The 17,493-nt window shown below is 45.1% G+C and overlaps 1 protein-coding gene across 1 annotated transcript in view; it reads left to right on the top strand.

The window, feature by feature from the left end:
• Positions 1–17,202, top strand: part of smyd3 (SET and MYND domain containing 3) — a 117,613-nt gene extending 100,411 nt beyond the window's left edge. Inside the window, exons 11-12 of the mRNA XM_086284153.1 lie at positions 16,443–16,551; positions 16,987–17,202. Coding sequence (XP_086140279.1) covers positions 16,443–16,551; positions 16,987–17,103 — 226 coding nt within the window. The 3' untranslated portion in view covers positions 17,104–17,202. The remainder of the gene's footprint in view (positions 1–16,442; positions 16,552–16,986) is intronic.
• The last annotated feature ends 291 nt before the right edge of the window (positions 17,203–17,493 follow it).

Genomic DNA, 17,493 nt, shown 5'->3' with positions numbered 1-17,493 from the left:
TGATATATGGAGAAGGTTTTCCCTGCGAATAATGCTCACCTGCTGCAGGCTGTGCACACCAGGCCTATTGAACCCCTTCTGTACTGCACATATTTTACTGCTATAGATATGCACACACACATATACCCAGATTATTCTGTTCACGAATGCATCCAGATATCTTTCTTTCAGTAGATGCTCTGATGACTTTTTATGCATAAAGTAAAGCAAAAAGCATCTCTGGACACATTTTGTAGCTTAGTGTTGTTTCTCCATTTCTTAAACACAAGTACTGACAATCTTCTCAGACCTACAGGTCAGCACGAATGTGGAATAATAGCATCAGCTTGATACTTCCTTTTTTACATCATTCAGTTTTTGATTTTCAAATGCCCAGACCTTTTTTCTCTGTCTGCATTTGCATTAACATTCAGCAGTATCACAGGGACAAATCTCTTGCATAAGATTTCTGCATCAGCAGTGGCCTTGATGGACCAGCCAAGTGCACCCGCGGTGTCAGTCTTTATGAGTCCTGCTGTCAGCGTATGAAATTGAAGTTTGTTTAAAATGTTGCAGACAAATGAGACTAGCAGACAGCGTAGATTTGTCTAAAAACCACAAACTGGTTTAATATAATATTTAATGAAAGGCTACTTTTATAAATACCTAATCCAATGAGAAGATGTTGGTCGTTCTAACCTATAGGCAAAGTTACAAGGTGAATAAAGTAACTGAAGAAATGTGTTTCTGTGGATAATTTAGACTTTTCTCAGATTGTTTACTCTTTTCGATAAGGCTGCTTGTAGCCATGCAGCTTGGATCGAAGATCCTGTGCAGGCATCACTTAGCTTTAAGCAAACCAGAAAGGTTAGAAGTCAGTGTTATCGATCGCTGTGGTCCTGTTGTCTGCTAGCTTACGAGACTCGGGCAAAGACCTTCTTTGGATGCAGTAGTTAATTGGTGACTTTGTCTGCAAAGTGTAACGTGCGGTGGAGATGAAGCCAGCCGCGGAGGTGTGCAGGTGGATAGCGAATGAGCAACAGCTTCTGACTTTCCAAAAAGTACTCATTTATTTACAATATCAAAAATAAGTGCTACCTCTACCACACATTACTGAAGAGCACACTAGTCCGCGTACACACGGGAGCATCCATTACAGGAGGAGTGCGAAGAAGAACAAAAAGGGGGTGACACCAGTCGTGAGACAGGAGGCGCCGCCATGTGGTGATACACTGCATTACGATAGCAACTGTTACATAGTCCCCCCTGGTGAGAAAAAGGCTGTCCTCAGCCGTACACAGCTGAAAAAACACACACCACACCTAACAGTACCCTATACATAGAGGTTACAGCTAAGATTGGTGCACACACACAGGGCAAAAGACCATTTAAAAATGAAATTGGTGAAAATAAGACGAATATGTACAGTGGAAAATCAGTCTTCTTAGTTTTTTCACTTTTTCCTTTTTTTTGTTTTTAAAGTAAATGCCAAGAATGAACCTTAATGCACTAAAGAGCCATAAAACTGGATTAAGTAGAGCAAACAGAAACATCTACATATCATGACTCAAAGTAGCAATGCAACAAGACAGCATCAAACAGGTTTAACCAGAACATTTCACTTCAGATCAAGCCTGGTTGTGTGAAAATCATTAGTCCATCTTTTGTTGCTCCAGCCAGACATAACTCTGGGGCAACGTCTGGGCCTGAGATTGTAATGTCCACCAGCAGCTGGGTGCTGGACAGATCTGGGTGAAACACTCTCTGGAACAGCGCCCACACCAGAAGAAGAGTCAATGTCCGGTAAATCAAAGGGGAATGGCTCAGAGCCAATGTCAGTGTCTGCAGGGGGGCCAGGGTGGGCCTGAGAGTCAGAGTTCAGACCCTCTGCGGTCTCTCTCTCGGCAGGCGATGAAACAGAATGTTCTTTGGAAGTGAGAGAGTCCCAGGTATGGAACGGTTGCATGTTCACAACATGATAAACACCTGCATCCACACCGGAGTCCACCCAAGTGAGCCTGTAATTAACATCACTGAGTCTCTGAGATACACACAATGGTCCCTGAAACAGTGGTGCAAGTTTAGCAGTAAAGTTAGACTGAGCATCTGACCTGGGGTGCGTCTTAACTCTCACAAGGTCACCAACACGAAACGTGGCATATCGATGTCTCAAGTCATAGTAATGTTTTTGTCTGTCATGGCTATAGTCCAAAGCTGCTTTGGCGTGGTCGTGAGCTTCCTGCAGGGAGGCTCTCAGAGTCTCAGGGTAAGGCACACCCGGTTCATCAACACCTGCTGTAGAAGGCTGAGTGATAAGGTCAAGCGGGGTGTCTAACTCACGACCATAAAGCATCATGGCAGGAGTCAAACCTGTACTGTCATGAGGGGCGGTGCGCAGAGCAAAGCAAATCTGAGGGAGAAACTTGTCCCATGATGTGTGCTTATCACCTACATAAGCGCGGATTGCAGTTTTCAGAGTCCGGTTGACGCGTTCAGTAGCATTTGTCTGAGGGTGATATGCCGTAGTGAGTCTGTGCACCGAGCCTAATGCAGAAACAACATGTTCAAAAAGCTCACTCACAAAAGGAGACCCTCTGTCAGAAATCAGGTAAGTGGGTGTACCATGTCTAGCAAAAATGTCAGTGACGAATTTACCAGCTGCTACCTGAGATGTAGCTTCTTTGACAGCACTGGCTTCAACCCATTTAGTCAAATAGTCAACAAACACGATCAAATAAGCATTACCAGTGGGGGTGCGGGGAAGTGGCCCAACAAAATCCACACCCACATACTCCCAGGGTTTCTGGGGGACAATGGGAACCATAAGACCGGCTGCTTTTTTCTGACTTGGCTTGGTGAGTTGGCACACTGAGCATGAAATCACATAGCGTTTCACATCAGCTGCCATTTTGGGCCAGAAAAACCTAAAACGCAGTCTAGCCAATGTCTTAGAAACACCCAAGTGACCTGCTGTGGGGTGGTCATGGTAATAGTCCAGCAAGGTGCCTCTCATGGAAGTAGGGGCAAACAGTTTCAGCTCTTTCAAAGGGTGCAAAGCACATGTGGACTTGGGTTCCCTGTGATACAAAAGAGAGTCATACACAACATACTGTAACAAGGTGGCATTGTCCGAGCTGTTCAGAGAGTCTGCTTCAATGTCTCTGAGGAGTGGACCTGTGACGTGATCGTCTAACTGCAGCTGTCTCAATTGTGAACGGTCAGCCAGAATGACGGGGGGCAGAGTACGAATGTCCAGGCTGCCCATAACAGCATGATCTGGTAAAAGATCAGTCGGCCTGTCACAGGTCAGAGGCAAAAGGTTGCGTGACAGTGCGTCGGGAACTTTGTTTTGTGCACCAGGTTTGTGCACTATTGTGAAATCAAAGTCCTGCAAACGAAGTGACCAGCGGGCGAGTCGGCCCGTTGGGTTTTGACGAGACATGAGCCACCTGAGACTGTTGTGGTCAGTGAAGATAGTAACATGAACACCTTCAACATACGGGCGGAAGTGTTCCAGAGCCCATATCACAGCGAGGCACTCCTTCTCTGAAGTGCAGTAGGTTAGTTCAGCTTTGTGAAGGGAGCGACTAGCAAAAGCCACAACGTACTCACGACCCTTGTCATCCTTTTGCATCAACACTGCCCCAAGACCAATGTCACATGCATCGGCGTGAATGGAAAAGGGACGGTTGAAGTCTGGAAATGACAGGATCGGGGCTGATGTGACATGATCCTTCAAAGTGTCCATGGCCCTTCGACAGCTGTCGTCCCAGTGGAAAGCATTGTCCTTTCTGGTGATGGCGTGAAGAGGTTCGGCATGGCGGGCATAATTCTGAATGAAGCGTCGATAATAGCCAGTCAAGCCAAGGAACTGACGGACGTGTTTCACTGAGGTTGGGGTATCAAACTCCTTAACCGCCTTTACTTTGTCTGGATCGGGCTTAACACCTGATGATGTGATGCGGTACCCGAGAAAGGTGAATTCATCGAGGCAGAATTGGCACTTTTTGAGCTTCAATGACAAGCCAGCAGCCTGGAGTCTGCCCAGCACCTCCTCAAGATCCACTAAGTGCTGTTCAAAGGTAGGTGAGGCGATAACAATGTCATCCAGGTAGACTGCGCACGTTTTGTAAATGAGGCCAGCAAGCACAGAGTTCATGAGTCTCTGAAAAGTTGCAGGTGCGTTGCAGAGCCCAAAGGGCAGCACCCGAAACTGGAAGAGACCGCAGTGAGAGATGAAGGCAGTTTTAGGCTTCGAGTCCTCTGCTACAGCAACCTGCCAATAGCCTCGCGCTAAGTCCAATGTCGAGACAAACTTTCCTCTTGCCAGAAAGTCCAAAGACTCATCTACACGAGGCAGGGGATAAGAGTCTTTTCGGGCAACTTGGTTGAGCCCTCGAAAGTCCACACAAAACCTTGGTTCCGTGGCCGCTCTATTTACAATGACTACAGGAGCTGCCCAAGGGCTTGTGGAAGGTTCAATGATGTTGTCCTTCAACATTTGTTGTACTTGTTCTTCAATCACACGTTTCTTAGCAGGTGACGTGCGATAGGGTGGGAGATTGACAGGTGTTGCATTGCCAGTCTCTATGGCGTGCTCAGTGAGAGCCGTTCGACCAAGTTGACCATCAAACAAGGAGCTAAACTTGCTGAGCAGATTGAGTAAAGCATCCTTGTTGTTCTCTGAGCGACTTGCTTCAGACAGTTTGGCTGTTAAGTCTGAGCGAACCAAGTCCAAAGACATCAGTGTTCCAGGTGAATGTGAGTAATCATTTTGAAGGTCCTCTTCATCGTCTGCGAGTGGGCAGGGGATGTCCTCAATGTAGACGGTTCTAGTGGGAATGTGAATAGAAACAGAAGCTCTTGCCATAAAATCCATTCCCAGAATGAAAGGAGAGGACAAATCTGGTATTATTGCAAAACGCTGGTAAAAGTTCTTGTTCATGAATCCAATATTGAGCCAAATAACACCGTCAGGGATACAGGGAGCATTATTGGCGAGGTTAACTGCAGGACCATTCCACTCACTTGTGTTTCTAGGGTGAGAGTCATTTACTTGAATGAGATCTGTTCGTACAGCCGAGAGGGAAGCACCCGTGTCGAGGGTAGCATCCACAGATGAAGCATTGAAGTTCACTTTCGTTCTTAGTGGGGTATTCCAGTGGACTTGTGAAAAATTGTCTTCCAAGTGTCCAAGACTGTGTCCACCCTGTAGTGAATCGGGCGTGTGAGGCTCCGTTAGTAACTGGGGGAAGGTTGGCCTCTGTGAAATGTCCTCCCCCCCCTGTAGTTTCCCGACTGCCTGTATTGTGGCTGGGATGTGGTGCTGCTTAATTCCACCTTTTCATGGCCAGGGTCAGAGGGGCCAGGTGCCGGCAATGGCTGGACTGGGCCATGCCTAGCGGTGTTCGAGGCTCGTTGTGGCAAATGAGGTTGGGTGTTACAGTTTGGGCAGGTGCGTGTGGTGAACCCTGGCTGAGAGCATTTGAAGCAGTAAGGTTCAGGCTTATAGTTGTCTTTGCTACATAAAGCAGGCTGTGGTCTTTGTGGTCCAAGCACTGAGTGAAGCTCATGAGCACGTAGCAGCAGGTCCATTACAGAAGTGACATTAGCGCCATACAGGGCAACTCTGTATTTTTCAAGAGCATGTTTACTAATTAGGTCGATTCTGTCTTTTTCAGGTGGAGGACTCTTCAGTTTGTCAAACTCACTCAACATGTGGGCAACAAAGGTTGGGAGTGGTTCGTCCTGAGCCTGAACACGATCTAAAATTCCTCTCAGGATGCGTTCTTGGTTGTCGGAGGGCAGAAAAACTGTCTTAAACAGTTGACAGAATTGAGCCCATGATGTGATGTGGGAGCTCAATGCCTTGAACCATTTCCCGGGCTCTTTTGCAAGAAAGTGTGGCAGTTCGTTTAGCAATTGCCCATCGGTTAGGTTCAATGAGGCTTTGTATGTGCCAACTGCATTTAACCAGTCCTCAGGTTGCACTTTGCCGTCCCCAGCATACACAGGAGGCTCCAGTTTTGCGTGATGTAAAGCTGCCGCAATCACTCTGGAAGTGCTGCTGAGCTCAAGTGAGTGAGATGGGAGAAAAGGATTTGTAGGTTGAAATGGGTTGCTGGGCAGGAACGGATTGGTACTGTTGGTGGGTTCAGTTTTGTCTCTCGCAGGAACATGAGGTGTCGATGTGGCCATTGGGAAAACAGGAGACTGTGGGACTGCAGGAGGGGGAGAGCTCCCCATTGTGAGTTGGTCCCACTGCCTTAGTAAACTCTGCTGTATGTTCAGTGAGTCACGTAAACAATCACTAAGCTTATTCACCTCAGTTCTTAACTCCACCACTTGTTGGCTAAGGCTAGGAGTCACATTTTCAACTATCTGGCACATAGGTAACGAGGTAAGTTCCATGTCTGAGTCAGAGTCGTCTGGGCAGTGTGCCATTGTGATTTCAAAAAAATTAAGCCGCTCCAGGGCACAGTGTAGTTATTGATATAGTAGTAAAAGAGTCAGATCAGACTAGAAAGACAAAAATGCAAAGATTAATTTTAAATCGTTTCGTTATACTGAGCCGAAGACCAGCACCAACGGTTGTAGTCGGCCAAGTTCTCACTTACATGTGCTACAGTCAGTCTCAGCAGAGGGAAAGGGGAATGGAAAGCCAGCAGAAATGTTCATGTCCAGGCTCTCCACAGAAGAATTAATCCTTAGAAGACGAAACCAACAGCACGTCCAAATAACAAATCCACGGAGTCCATTCGCGTCGCGGAGTCAGCTTCTCTCTTTTTCTTTCTCCCAAGCAGAGCAACGGCACACCGCGGTATCCAGAAATTAGTCGGGTCCCACCTGAGCTGAGGCTGCGGCCATGGCTGGAGAAAACGTCCGAGCGTCCGCAAAACTTGGGGGATTTCCGAGACAGTTCACGTGCTAGAAGAGAAGAATCCTCGGCGGGATGCAAAAATCGTCTGAAGTCCAAGGGGAAAAAGTTCGGGCGCCAGTTGTAACGTGCGGTGGAGATGAAGCCAGCCGCGGAGGTGTGCAGGTGGATAGCGAATGAGCAACAGCTTCTGACTTTCCAAAAAGTACTCATTTATTTACAATATCAAAAATAAGTGCTACCTCTACCACACATTACTGAAGAGCACACTAGTCCGCGTACACACGGGAGCATCCATTACAGGAGGAGTGCGAAGAAGAACAAAAAGGGGGTGACACCAGTCGTGAGACAGGAGGCGCCGCCATGTGGTGATACACTGCATTACGATAGCAACTGTTACAAAAGACGGCTGACTAACTGTGATTTAAATGTTCTTTGTCTTGCATAGTTGTTGCAATTTCCCTTAAATGTACAACTGAAATTACTGTTGCATTTGACAAACAACAAAAACGCAATTAAGCTAAATACTTGCAGCAAATCTGACCTTCTCCTTCAGTTACTTCTACTTAGTAAGATAATCTTTGTTTCCCTCTCACAAACAGCAGGCCGTGGATCTTTTTGTTCCAAACAAGTGCCTCATTAGTTCCACTGCATTTGCCTGGAAATGCTACACTTTTCCACAACTATTAATTTCTTCTTCTCACTGCCTCTCGTATGCATAGCCGAGAGCTATAGCTTTGTAACTAGCTCCGTATGACGATGAGACCGTATTTCTCTTCAATTTACTCTTCCGAGGAGAAAAAAAAAATAGGGGATAAATCAGGAGACAGCAAATTAATTAAATTACTCTAATTGCTTTGCGGTTCTATATGAGAGGAATTATAATTGGATTGTGGGCTTGATGTGTGTGTTTGTATGTCGTGGAAGTCAGAATCACTGGCTTGGTGATTAAGCCAATATTGTAACTTATTATTCATGGGCTACTAATTTTGTTGGTTTATTCTTTGAACTTTCTGTTTAATAATTCAATTTTAACCAGAGGATAAGGGGCCACCTCTTTAATTGGTTGGCTTGTCAGTTGATAGTTTAGTTTGGCTTTGAGGTTCAAACAAATGGGCTGTTAGCATTGTGGGTAAAAAGTGGTGAAAAATTAGGAAACTATAGAGTTTGAAATGACTCCAGCTGTGGCCACTACATGGAAATTCATTTTGGATTTCTCTTTATTACCAGAACAGATTTTATTGTTTTTTTTGGTTTTTTTTTGTTTTTTGTTTTTTTCGCCTGTCCCATTTGGTTCTTTAGCCATCAGAATTGTTGTCTGAAGACCAACAAGGATACCCAATGGATTTACTTTGCCAAATGGATCATCGTGGCATTGCCGTATTGGTCCATTTGGTCGATCTTTGTTTTTATTATTTATTATATTTTATTTTCAGATGTTACAGACGGGACAGACATGAGTGAGAGATAGGAAATGGAGAAAGAAAGAGGAAGGAAAGGAAAAACAGAAGGGGAGAGGGACAGTGAGAAAGGGGGGGAGAAAAAAAATAAAAATCTCCTGGATCACCTGTTGAGAGAAGAATAGAAAACAAGCAAAAAAAGACAAAAAAAAAACAAAAACAAAGCAACATACTAAACACAACACCATCGCATTAATCTAGCTAAGTGTAAACAGCAGTAAATACTAAATATTCAATGTTGTTGTGCAGCACGCAGGACAGATGTGCTTCGAAGTAGCAGCCAAGAAAGGTGTAATTTGGGTCTACGAGCAGTGAACACCCGTGTGCATACCTGTGTGGATCAGCGCGCTTGTATTCCAAAGGTTTCTCCATGTAACGATCTGCTAGGGAGTGTGGGGGGGCCACAGCCCCGTCCTCCAGGGTGTGAAGCAGGTATGGAGGAGATCAAAACTCCAGACATCCAGAGGCCCCCAGAACACAAGAAACCATGGAAGACCAACAGAGGGGCAGCCGCGCCACTGTTCCAGTAAGAGCTGAGGAGAGTCCCAGATGAGGGTTCACTCAGCAGCCGCGGAGCAGAAGCCAGGGGGAGTTGCAGTGACGCGCCCGTGAGCTCCGCCGGCCGCCAGCTGTGCCTGAGTGACCGAGCCCCAGGCCGAGAGGCCGGGGGCACCCCACCCCCGAAGGGGCCCGAGCGAGCCCCAGGCTCCAGGCCCCGATAAGCGGCCGCCAAGGAGTGAGCCGGTGTGTACCTGGACGCCCACCCCCAGACACAAAGAACCACCAACGCACCGACACCTGAGGGAGTCCGCCACCGGCAGGGGAAGTGGTGGTAGGTGGAGATAGGCCTCCAAACCTTGGAGGGCCTGAGATGTCCCCAGAGAGGTGGCGCCTGACACCCAACCTGACATATAGACACAGACATACAGGCACACACAGACACAAACATCCATTTCCCCCCTCATGCTCTCAAATGCACTCACTCCACACTCAACCAACGTGGAGACAGACATAAAGAGACGCTGTACACACGATCACACTCCCCAAGCGTACTCTACAAACCGGGTCTAGGTACCCTTGCCCCTGGAGGGGGGAACTGCACCCAGACCCAGGTGGTGTTACCCTTTTCCCTGCGGTGGGGAGAGGTAGACCACCCCGACTCCGTAGCAGCAGGGAGGCCCCACACTCCAGACCGCAGTCGGACGGCCAACTACACCTAGCCCTCCCGCTCCAGCAGGCCGCAGAGAATGGGGGTGGGAGAAGACTCCAAACCTCCCTCCACCCGCTCATTGTAGTGTTGATGCATGTGTGTTCTAAGGTGCATTTAAAACCCAGGAGGGCATGGAGCTACCTGCCAAGGAGCAGCAGGTAAGCGCATAGTCCCTCCTGATAGCCCTCAATGACTAAGTGTATTTAAAATTGAGAGGTGGGCAATGACGCCAGGGGTGAGGTGTACACCCTGATGGTAATTTGGACTCCGTGATTGTGCCCACCCCCAAGATCCTATATGTATGTGTAATGAGAGTGTGAATAATGTGAATGTCTAAGTTGTGGGATAAAATTGAGGCAGAGGCAGCCAGAAGGGGACCGGGGGGTAGCCTCCTCTGCACCCTGGTGACATACCCCTACTCCAAGGCCCTGCATGTGTGGGTGGTTGTGGTGGAGCGGGAAGAGAGAGGCAGCTGGAGATGGGGAGGGAAGGAAGGGAGGGGCAAGTAACCCCTCCCTGGGGCCAGCTCCCCCGCTGACCCCAGTAGGCACTCCCATACTCCGCGACCCGCCAGGGAAAGGGGGCCCAGGCCCATCCAGACCGGGGCCCAGTGCAGCAGCGCCTCCCGGCCCCACAGAGCCCGGGACAGTCCACCCAACCCCACCACAGAGAAAACTGCACCCACCCCACCATCCACTCATCTTCCAGACTACATAAGACAGTAAACGCCCAGGCTGAGATCTTCCTCCACCTCTCCTGTATCTCCCCCTCCTGCAGAGAGAGTTCCTGAAGAGAGGAAAGCTCCTGCAAGATGTGACCATCTCCCCCACCAGTTGAAGAGCCCCCCAGGTGGTTCGACGCACCGGCGGCACCCTGCTCCAGGGCCGGGCCCCCATGCACCCACCCGCCCACAACCCCGGCAACACACCAACCAGGATCCAAGCCCCTGAGGCCCGGCCCGGGCCCCAGCCCAGAGACGGAGCGCCCCCAGAACCTCACGCCCATCCCGGACCCACCCAGGGCCAGCCAGGCTACCAGGTCAGTAACCCACGTCCGTCAGCACAGACCCTCCCCTAGCCCCGCTGCACGCAGCCGCGAGGAAACAGTCACCTGAGAGCCAACAGAGCCCCCAACCGGACATGACCGCTACCCCGGGTTGAGCCCCCCAAGGAAGATGCCTCCGGGGAACCCCCCGACGCCCTAAGCCTGTCCCTACCCCCACACCAATCACAACAGTGAAGGTGGGACCAAATTATGACCCCCCACCCCCACTAGGTGATGGAGCTGACAAAAGGAGTCCAGAGCAATTGATCTGATGTGGTGGCAGAGGCTGTATCAAGACTAATGTAATCTAATAGATAATTTCTATATTGGTTAGAATTAAGATTATTTTTATTTTTCCAGTTCATGAGGACTGTTTTCTTGGCTATGCATAGGGCAGTGAAAATCATATGGGCTATATTCTTTTCTGAAGTGACATTATCTAAGCTGCCCAACAAACACACTAAGGGGGAGGTTGGAATGTTACATTTCAGACACTTTGATAAGTCTTCACATATCTCGCGCCAAAACTTTTGCACTGGTGGACAGAACCAAAGAGCGTGGATGTAATTGTCTGGTGTATTGCCTTGACAGTGTGAGCAGTTGTTGGAAGATGTAAAGCCCATCTTGAACATCCGATGACCTGTATAGTGCACTCTATGTAGTATTTTGTATTGTATTAATTGCAGACTGGGATTTTTAATTAATTTAAAGGTTTTTAAGCAAATCTGAGACCAGAGGTTTTGGTCTAAGCTGACTGATAAATCTGCTTCCCACTTTGCAATAGGAAGGGATATTGATTCATCTAATTTAGAAAGTGTTCTGTATATTTTAGATAATAATTTGGGGGATTTAAGAGTAAGAAAATGTGCCGCACTTAGTGGTGTTTGTAATTCAACTTGACTGAGGTTAAATTTCTTTTTTACTATGGATTTAATTTGTTGATATTCTAAAAATCATGTCTTGTTGATCCCATATTGTGCAACTAGTCTGTCAAATGGAATAAATTCTGTTCCCTCTAATATATGTTCTAAGTATTTAATTCCTTTACAACTCCATTCTGGGAAATTAATCATATTATTGTTTTGTAATATGTCAGGGTTATTCCAGATAGGTGTACGTTTGCATGGGATTAATGAAGACTCCGTTATTTTTAGAAACTCCCACCATGCTGTCAGAGAAAAGCTGATGTTGATACTTTTAAAGCATTCATGTCTTTTGATGTTTGAGCTAATAAATGGTAGGTCTGAAATCTCTAGATCCTTGCATAGTGCCTGTTCAACATCTAGCCAGGGCTCAACTAAGAAGGTATGTTTTAACCATTCTGAGATGAACTGAAGCCTGTTGGCTAAGAAGTATTGGTGAAAATTAGGCAGATCTAATCCTCCTCTATCCTTGGTTCTTTGTAGCGTTTTTAAGCTGATACGCGGGGGTTTATCTTTCCAAAGGAATTTGGAAATATATGAATCCAGAGATCTGAACCAATCTTGTGATGGTTTGTTAGGGATCATCAAAAATAAGTAATTTATTTTTGGCAAGATCATCATTTTTATAGTGGCGACCCTTCCCATGAGTGATATGGGTAAAGATTTCCATCTAGTCAGATCGCCTTCTACTTTCTTTAGAAGTGGGATGTGGTTTAATTTAGTTAAGTCTGAAAGCTTAGGAGAGACATTAATACCTAAATATTTAATATTTCCGGATTGCAGTGGGGCAGAGGAAGAATTATGGAAGGAGCAGTTAATGGGGAGAACTGTAGATTTTGGCCAGTTAATTGAATAATCTGAAACTCTTGAAAACCAGTTTATTAAAGTAATTACCTCAGAGAGGTTGGTTTGTGTGTTTTGCAGAAAAAGCAACACATCATCCGCATAGAGACTGATTTTATGTTCTATGTTCTTACATTTTATGCCCTTAATTGTTGTAGCCTGTCTAAATGCTGCTCCTAGAGGTTCGATAAAAATTGCAAAAAGTGAAGGGGAGAGTGGGCATCCCTGTCTGGTGCCCCTCAGGAGATAGAAGCTGGAGGATGTCTGGTCATTTGTTCTGATACGAGCTGTTGGGGAATTGTATAATATTCTTATCCAGTTTATGAAAGAGTTTCCAAAACCAAATTTGTGTAAAGTTGCGAATAAAAATTTCCAGTTAACTCTGTCAAATGCTTTTTCTGCATCTAGAGATAATATTATGGTTTCGATGTTTTTATCGTATGAGTAGTCTATTAAATTAAGTAATCTACGAGTGTTTGTTGAGGAGTGCCTGCCTTTTATGAAACCAGTTTGGTCAGGATGAATTAAGAGGGGGGTCATTTTCTCTAATCTCTTTGAGAGAGCTTTGCAGATTATTTTAAGGTCTACATTTAAAAGAGAAATTGGACGATAGCTTGAGGGAAAAAAAGGGTCTTTGCCTGGTTTTAGCAGGAGACTAATGTTGGCAGAATTCATATTTGGTGGTAGTCTGCCATTTTCCTCGATTTCCTGCAACATGCCGTGGAATACTGGTGCCAAAATTATCCAGAATTCTTTGTAGAATTCTGCAGGGAAGCCGTCTGGACCTGGAGCCTTATTATTGGGCATACTTATCAGTGTGTTTGTATGTCGTGGAAGTCAGAATCACTGGCTTGGTGATTAAGCCAATATTGTAACTTATTATTCATGGGCTACTAATTTTGTTGGTTTATTCTTTGAACTTTCTGTTTAATAATTCAATTTTAACCAGAGGATAAGGGGCCACCTCTTTAATTGGTTGGCTTGTCAGTTGATAGTTTAGTTTGGCTTTGAGGTTCAAACAAATGGGCTGTTAGCATTGTGGGTAAAAAGTGGTGAAAAACTAGGAAACTATAGAGTTTGAAATGACTCCAGCTGTGGCCACTACATGGAAATTCATTTTGGATTTCTCTTCATTACCAGAACAGATTTTATTGTTAAACAAGAGTGGAAAACTTAGCCGGGGGAAGCTGCTGCCCATAAAGAAATAATTAAGAGTAATGCCCGGTTAACATCAGGTGCTGTTTCTATTATAGCGCGTATTGAATCCCCTTCTGGTGTCTTTACTCTGGAGAGAAGTGAAAACTGGCAAATATGCCGGGTCAAACAGGGTGAAGTGGATTTGTATCGACCTTATCTTTGTGTGCGCACGCTCATACATTAATGGCGATGCGCGTGTGCATTCATGTATATGTGTTTACTCACAGCTCTTTTTGTTTGTTTGTCAGAGACGGAGAAGTGGAGGAAATGGAAATGGAGAAGGGCTCGAGCTTTATCGGTGCACAGTTCTTTAAAATATGTAATCAAGAGAAAGGAGGACAGAACAAATAAATAGAAGGAAGATTAAAGAGGGCTGCAGAGGTAGAGTGCAGAAGAGAAATGAATGGAGAGCAGCCGAAGAGGGCGGGAAACAGCTGAACAACATTGGCAACTTTAATCCCTGCAGCTAGCGGGGTAAAAAGCACAAATATAAACGGGGAGAAACAGAGGAAGGAGATGTGAAGCGGGAAAAAGGAATGAGAGATTAGAGGAGGGGGATGGAAAAGAAAGGAGAATAAAGGGAAAGAAGAGCCGGGTAAATGAGTGTTTGAGAACTCCAGTGTTTGCCAACAACAAAGCTGTTTCCTAACAGTCCCTAGTGTGTATTTATCTTTATAGGATGAGCAATGTCCCAGTTCAGCATGTGTGTGTGTGAACTTTCACTGTAACACATGTATTTGTAAACATTTACAGTCAGTGTCATGCACACATATCAATAAGCAGTCAAGCTCATCCATTTTTATGCATATGTGCATCTAAATCCATTTGCTCCACAGATACGAATTATAATTAAATGCATTTAGAGGAAAAAGAAGAAATCCCTCTAATTAATTTGACAGCACATTTTCTTATTTGCAGATCTTGCATTAAATATGTCCATGTAGAACGCAAAACAAGAGTGTGTTTTTTAATATGTTTAATAGGCCCTGTGTTTATTTTAAAACAGCTGCTGCTGTTAGATGGATTTTATTAGTTTTGCATTGAAGTACACCAGAGTTGCTGAGCTGTGTGTGTCTGTGTGTGTGTCTCTGTGAGAGATGTGGGAGTCTCTTGATGTCAAAATCATTGATTGGCTTGATAACAGCTCTGAATCTGTCACTGCTGATACACAAACTGCGTCGTTTTCTGTCACTGGAACGTTCCCTTCTAGAGACAGAAGGACTGAAAGGTGGTAATTTGTCTCCTTGGCTGTGTGTATTTTTATGCAGGCAGCAACATTGGGTTTTGAATGGCACATTACTTGTTATTACCCATCTACTCTCTTTAATTTCTTACCTTTTTTGTTGAATTATCTTTGCATTACACTGCATGACCTCAGATGTGATGTGCCGTCATTTCTAGTTAACAGTATAATAAACTGTGCATTTCCCGTATAACAGCACACATATGTGCTGGTAAAGATCTACAGAGAAGGTAACAAGGAGTTGCACTGTGTCTTTGTAGGGTGCCAAGAGAGAAACTGTGGGACTACCTGGGGAAGTTAGGAGGGGTAGAGAACTATGTGAGGGTGAGGACATGAAATCAGTGATAGAGAGTCTGGAGAGGTGGGCAGAAAAGGAATGAAAGTCAATAGAAGGAAGACAATAAATATATGGGGTCAGTCATCCAAACAAGTGAACAGTGGATAGCAAAGAGGAAGAAGAGAGTGCAGGTAGGGAGTGATCAGAATGGAGAGACAGAGGACACTGACGATGGAGCTACCAAGCAGGAGGAAGAGGAAGACTTAAGAGGTTCATGGATGTAGTGAAGGAGGACATGGAGACGGTTGGTGTGACAGAAGAAGATGATAGGGTGAGATGGAGGACGATGATCCACTGTGGCGAACCTTAAGGGAAGGAGCTGAAACAAGAAGGAGAAGAGGACTGCCAGTAGACTCTATACTGCCTCAGATTTAAAGACAGGGGCTGTGATGTAATTACTGTGTACGGATTAGTAAGCTAATATTTCACATCACTCCCTCATCACAAGTTCCCATCCTAGCTCATGAGTTATGCTTGTGTTCTTTCTCTTCTTTTTTTCTTTTGTACTTGTCCTCCTGTGTTTCCTCTTCCTTCCTTCTGTTTTTGCCTTATTGTCCTCCAACTGTGTGTCTCTCTCTCTTTCAGTGGCTAATCACCTTCATACCTCACGCTGAGTGTTCCAGTGTCCTCTCTCTTGTCTGGCAGCTCCCTCTTGTTTTGTTTGTCCTGTCTGACTGATCAGCTGTGATCAGACCTTCCTTACGAACATCTGCATTTGCGTCGGCATGATGCATTTGAGTCCTCACTTAGGGTGTACCCCTCTCTGATAAATGGAATGAGATTATAGTAACGTGCAATGTTTTTTGGAAATGCTTAGATGCTAGACAGGAAATTGGGGATGATTGATGAACCTAGGATGTAGCAGGCGTAATGTGAGCTTTATCATGATTGGGCAGCGATGAACTAATTATTTACTCTTTGTACCGATATTGGAAGAGCCATGTGAGTTTGTGCATCCAGTGTACATGTTTTCTATAAACTGGCAGAGGGCTTGTGAACATGTCCCTCAGGGTTTCCTGCGCAGGACTCTGCTGTTGATTTAACCCAGCCAGCCATCCACATCCAGGGGCAGAGCGGTTTTATGAATACTAATTCTCTGTTTAGTATTGCAGCCATTTTTTGCATAAGAAGAAGCATTAACTGCTCCCGTAAGAGCAGTGTGGAGCATTTTCAAGCAAAAATAGAATAGATAGAATAAATGTAAAGGAAAATTACAGTGCAAATGATACCAGAAGAACAACACCCTGAAAGAAATGAAAACAATAATGGAACTTTTCACTTGTTGTGGTGAAATCTAATTACATGTACATGTTGTCTTTCTTCCTAAAGACAGTACTACCCCGATCCCCATCCAGTCCATGGGATACAGCTGATGAGAGTTGGAAAGCTGCAGCATTACCTGGAAAACATCGAAGATGCTTTGGACACATTCAAACAGGTTTGAAGGACTAAATATCAACAAGGACATTTTTTACATTTTAAACTTTATTATTAGCTAATAGAACAAGTCTGGAGACATGTCTTTGTACCAGGTCATGTTAGTCTTAAGCCCTCGAAATGAAGGCAACGGGACTTCTTTTACGAACCAAAAACGAAGACCAGTTGCCTTCATGTCAGGCACCTAAGATCGTGTGGAGACATGTAACAGCAGAGATGATCAGGCAGGATTAAAAACATCTTTGGTTAGTTTTACAATAATCTCTAAAGTACTTAATCTTTAAGTAAAATGTCATGAAAACAGTTACTTTCAGTTTCCTTTATAGAATAGATTGTGTAGCATTATGTGATGATCCCGTTTCATTACATCGCCATACAAGATTGTTCTGGTACTAACAGGGAAGAAAGCTAGTTATGCTTATGTCTCCTATTCCAGGCTTATGGAATCGTAAAGTTCACCCATGGTGAAGATCACCCATTGACGACCGAACTAACGATGAAGATGAAGGAATGTCACAGTGAGATGGATCATCATTCCTCCAGCAGACGCTAAGACGAAGGCGAAAGAAACGTCTTCATGTAACTGATTTCACTGCCTTACGTTCTTTTTATTCATCAACCTGAATAAATGGATTTGTTATTTTGCCATCCATACCTGACCTTTATTGTCTCAACAGTCTTAAAGTAAGGAACTGTTGTTAAAACAGCTCCAGCAACCCTTCAGGCTCCTCTTTATACTTTCTCGTGGCAAATAAAACCTTTTTAGCTTTGGTTTGGTGCAGTTTTACGTTAATCGCTTTCATCAATTCTAGCCATAAAACATCTCATTAATGATATCCAAGAACCTGCTTTTCCCAGAATTCCATGAAACGCCAGTGATATTTCTGCAGTTTTGTAGCCAGCCTGTTATCCTGTTTAAATTAGGTTTATGGAAACATTTAAG

The sequence above is a fragment of the Aulonocara sp. 'chitande type north' Nkhata Bay genome, linkage group LG1 (genome assembly GCF_057382095.1).
Source record: "Aulonocara sp. 'chitande type north' Nkhata Bay isolate Kocher_YH1m ecotype deep benthic linkage group LG1, A_spYH_male_GT1.1, whole genome shotgun sequence".
Lineage (NCBI taxonomy): Eukaryota > Metazoa > Chordata > Actinopteri > Cichliformes > Cichlidae > Aulonocara > Aulonocara sp. 'chitande type north' Nkhata Bay.
Note: the sequence above shows the minus strand (reverse complement) of the source record. Positions and strands in the feature narration are given on the sequence as shown.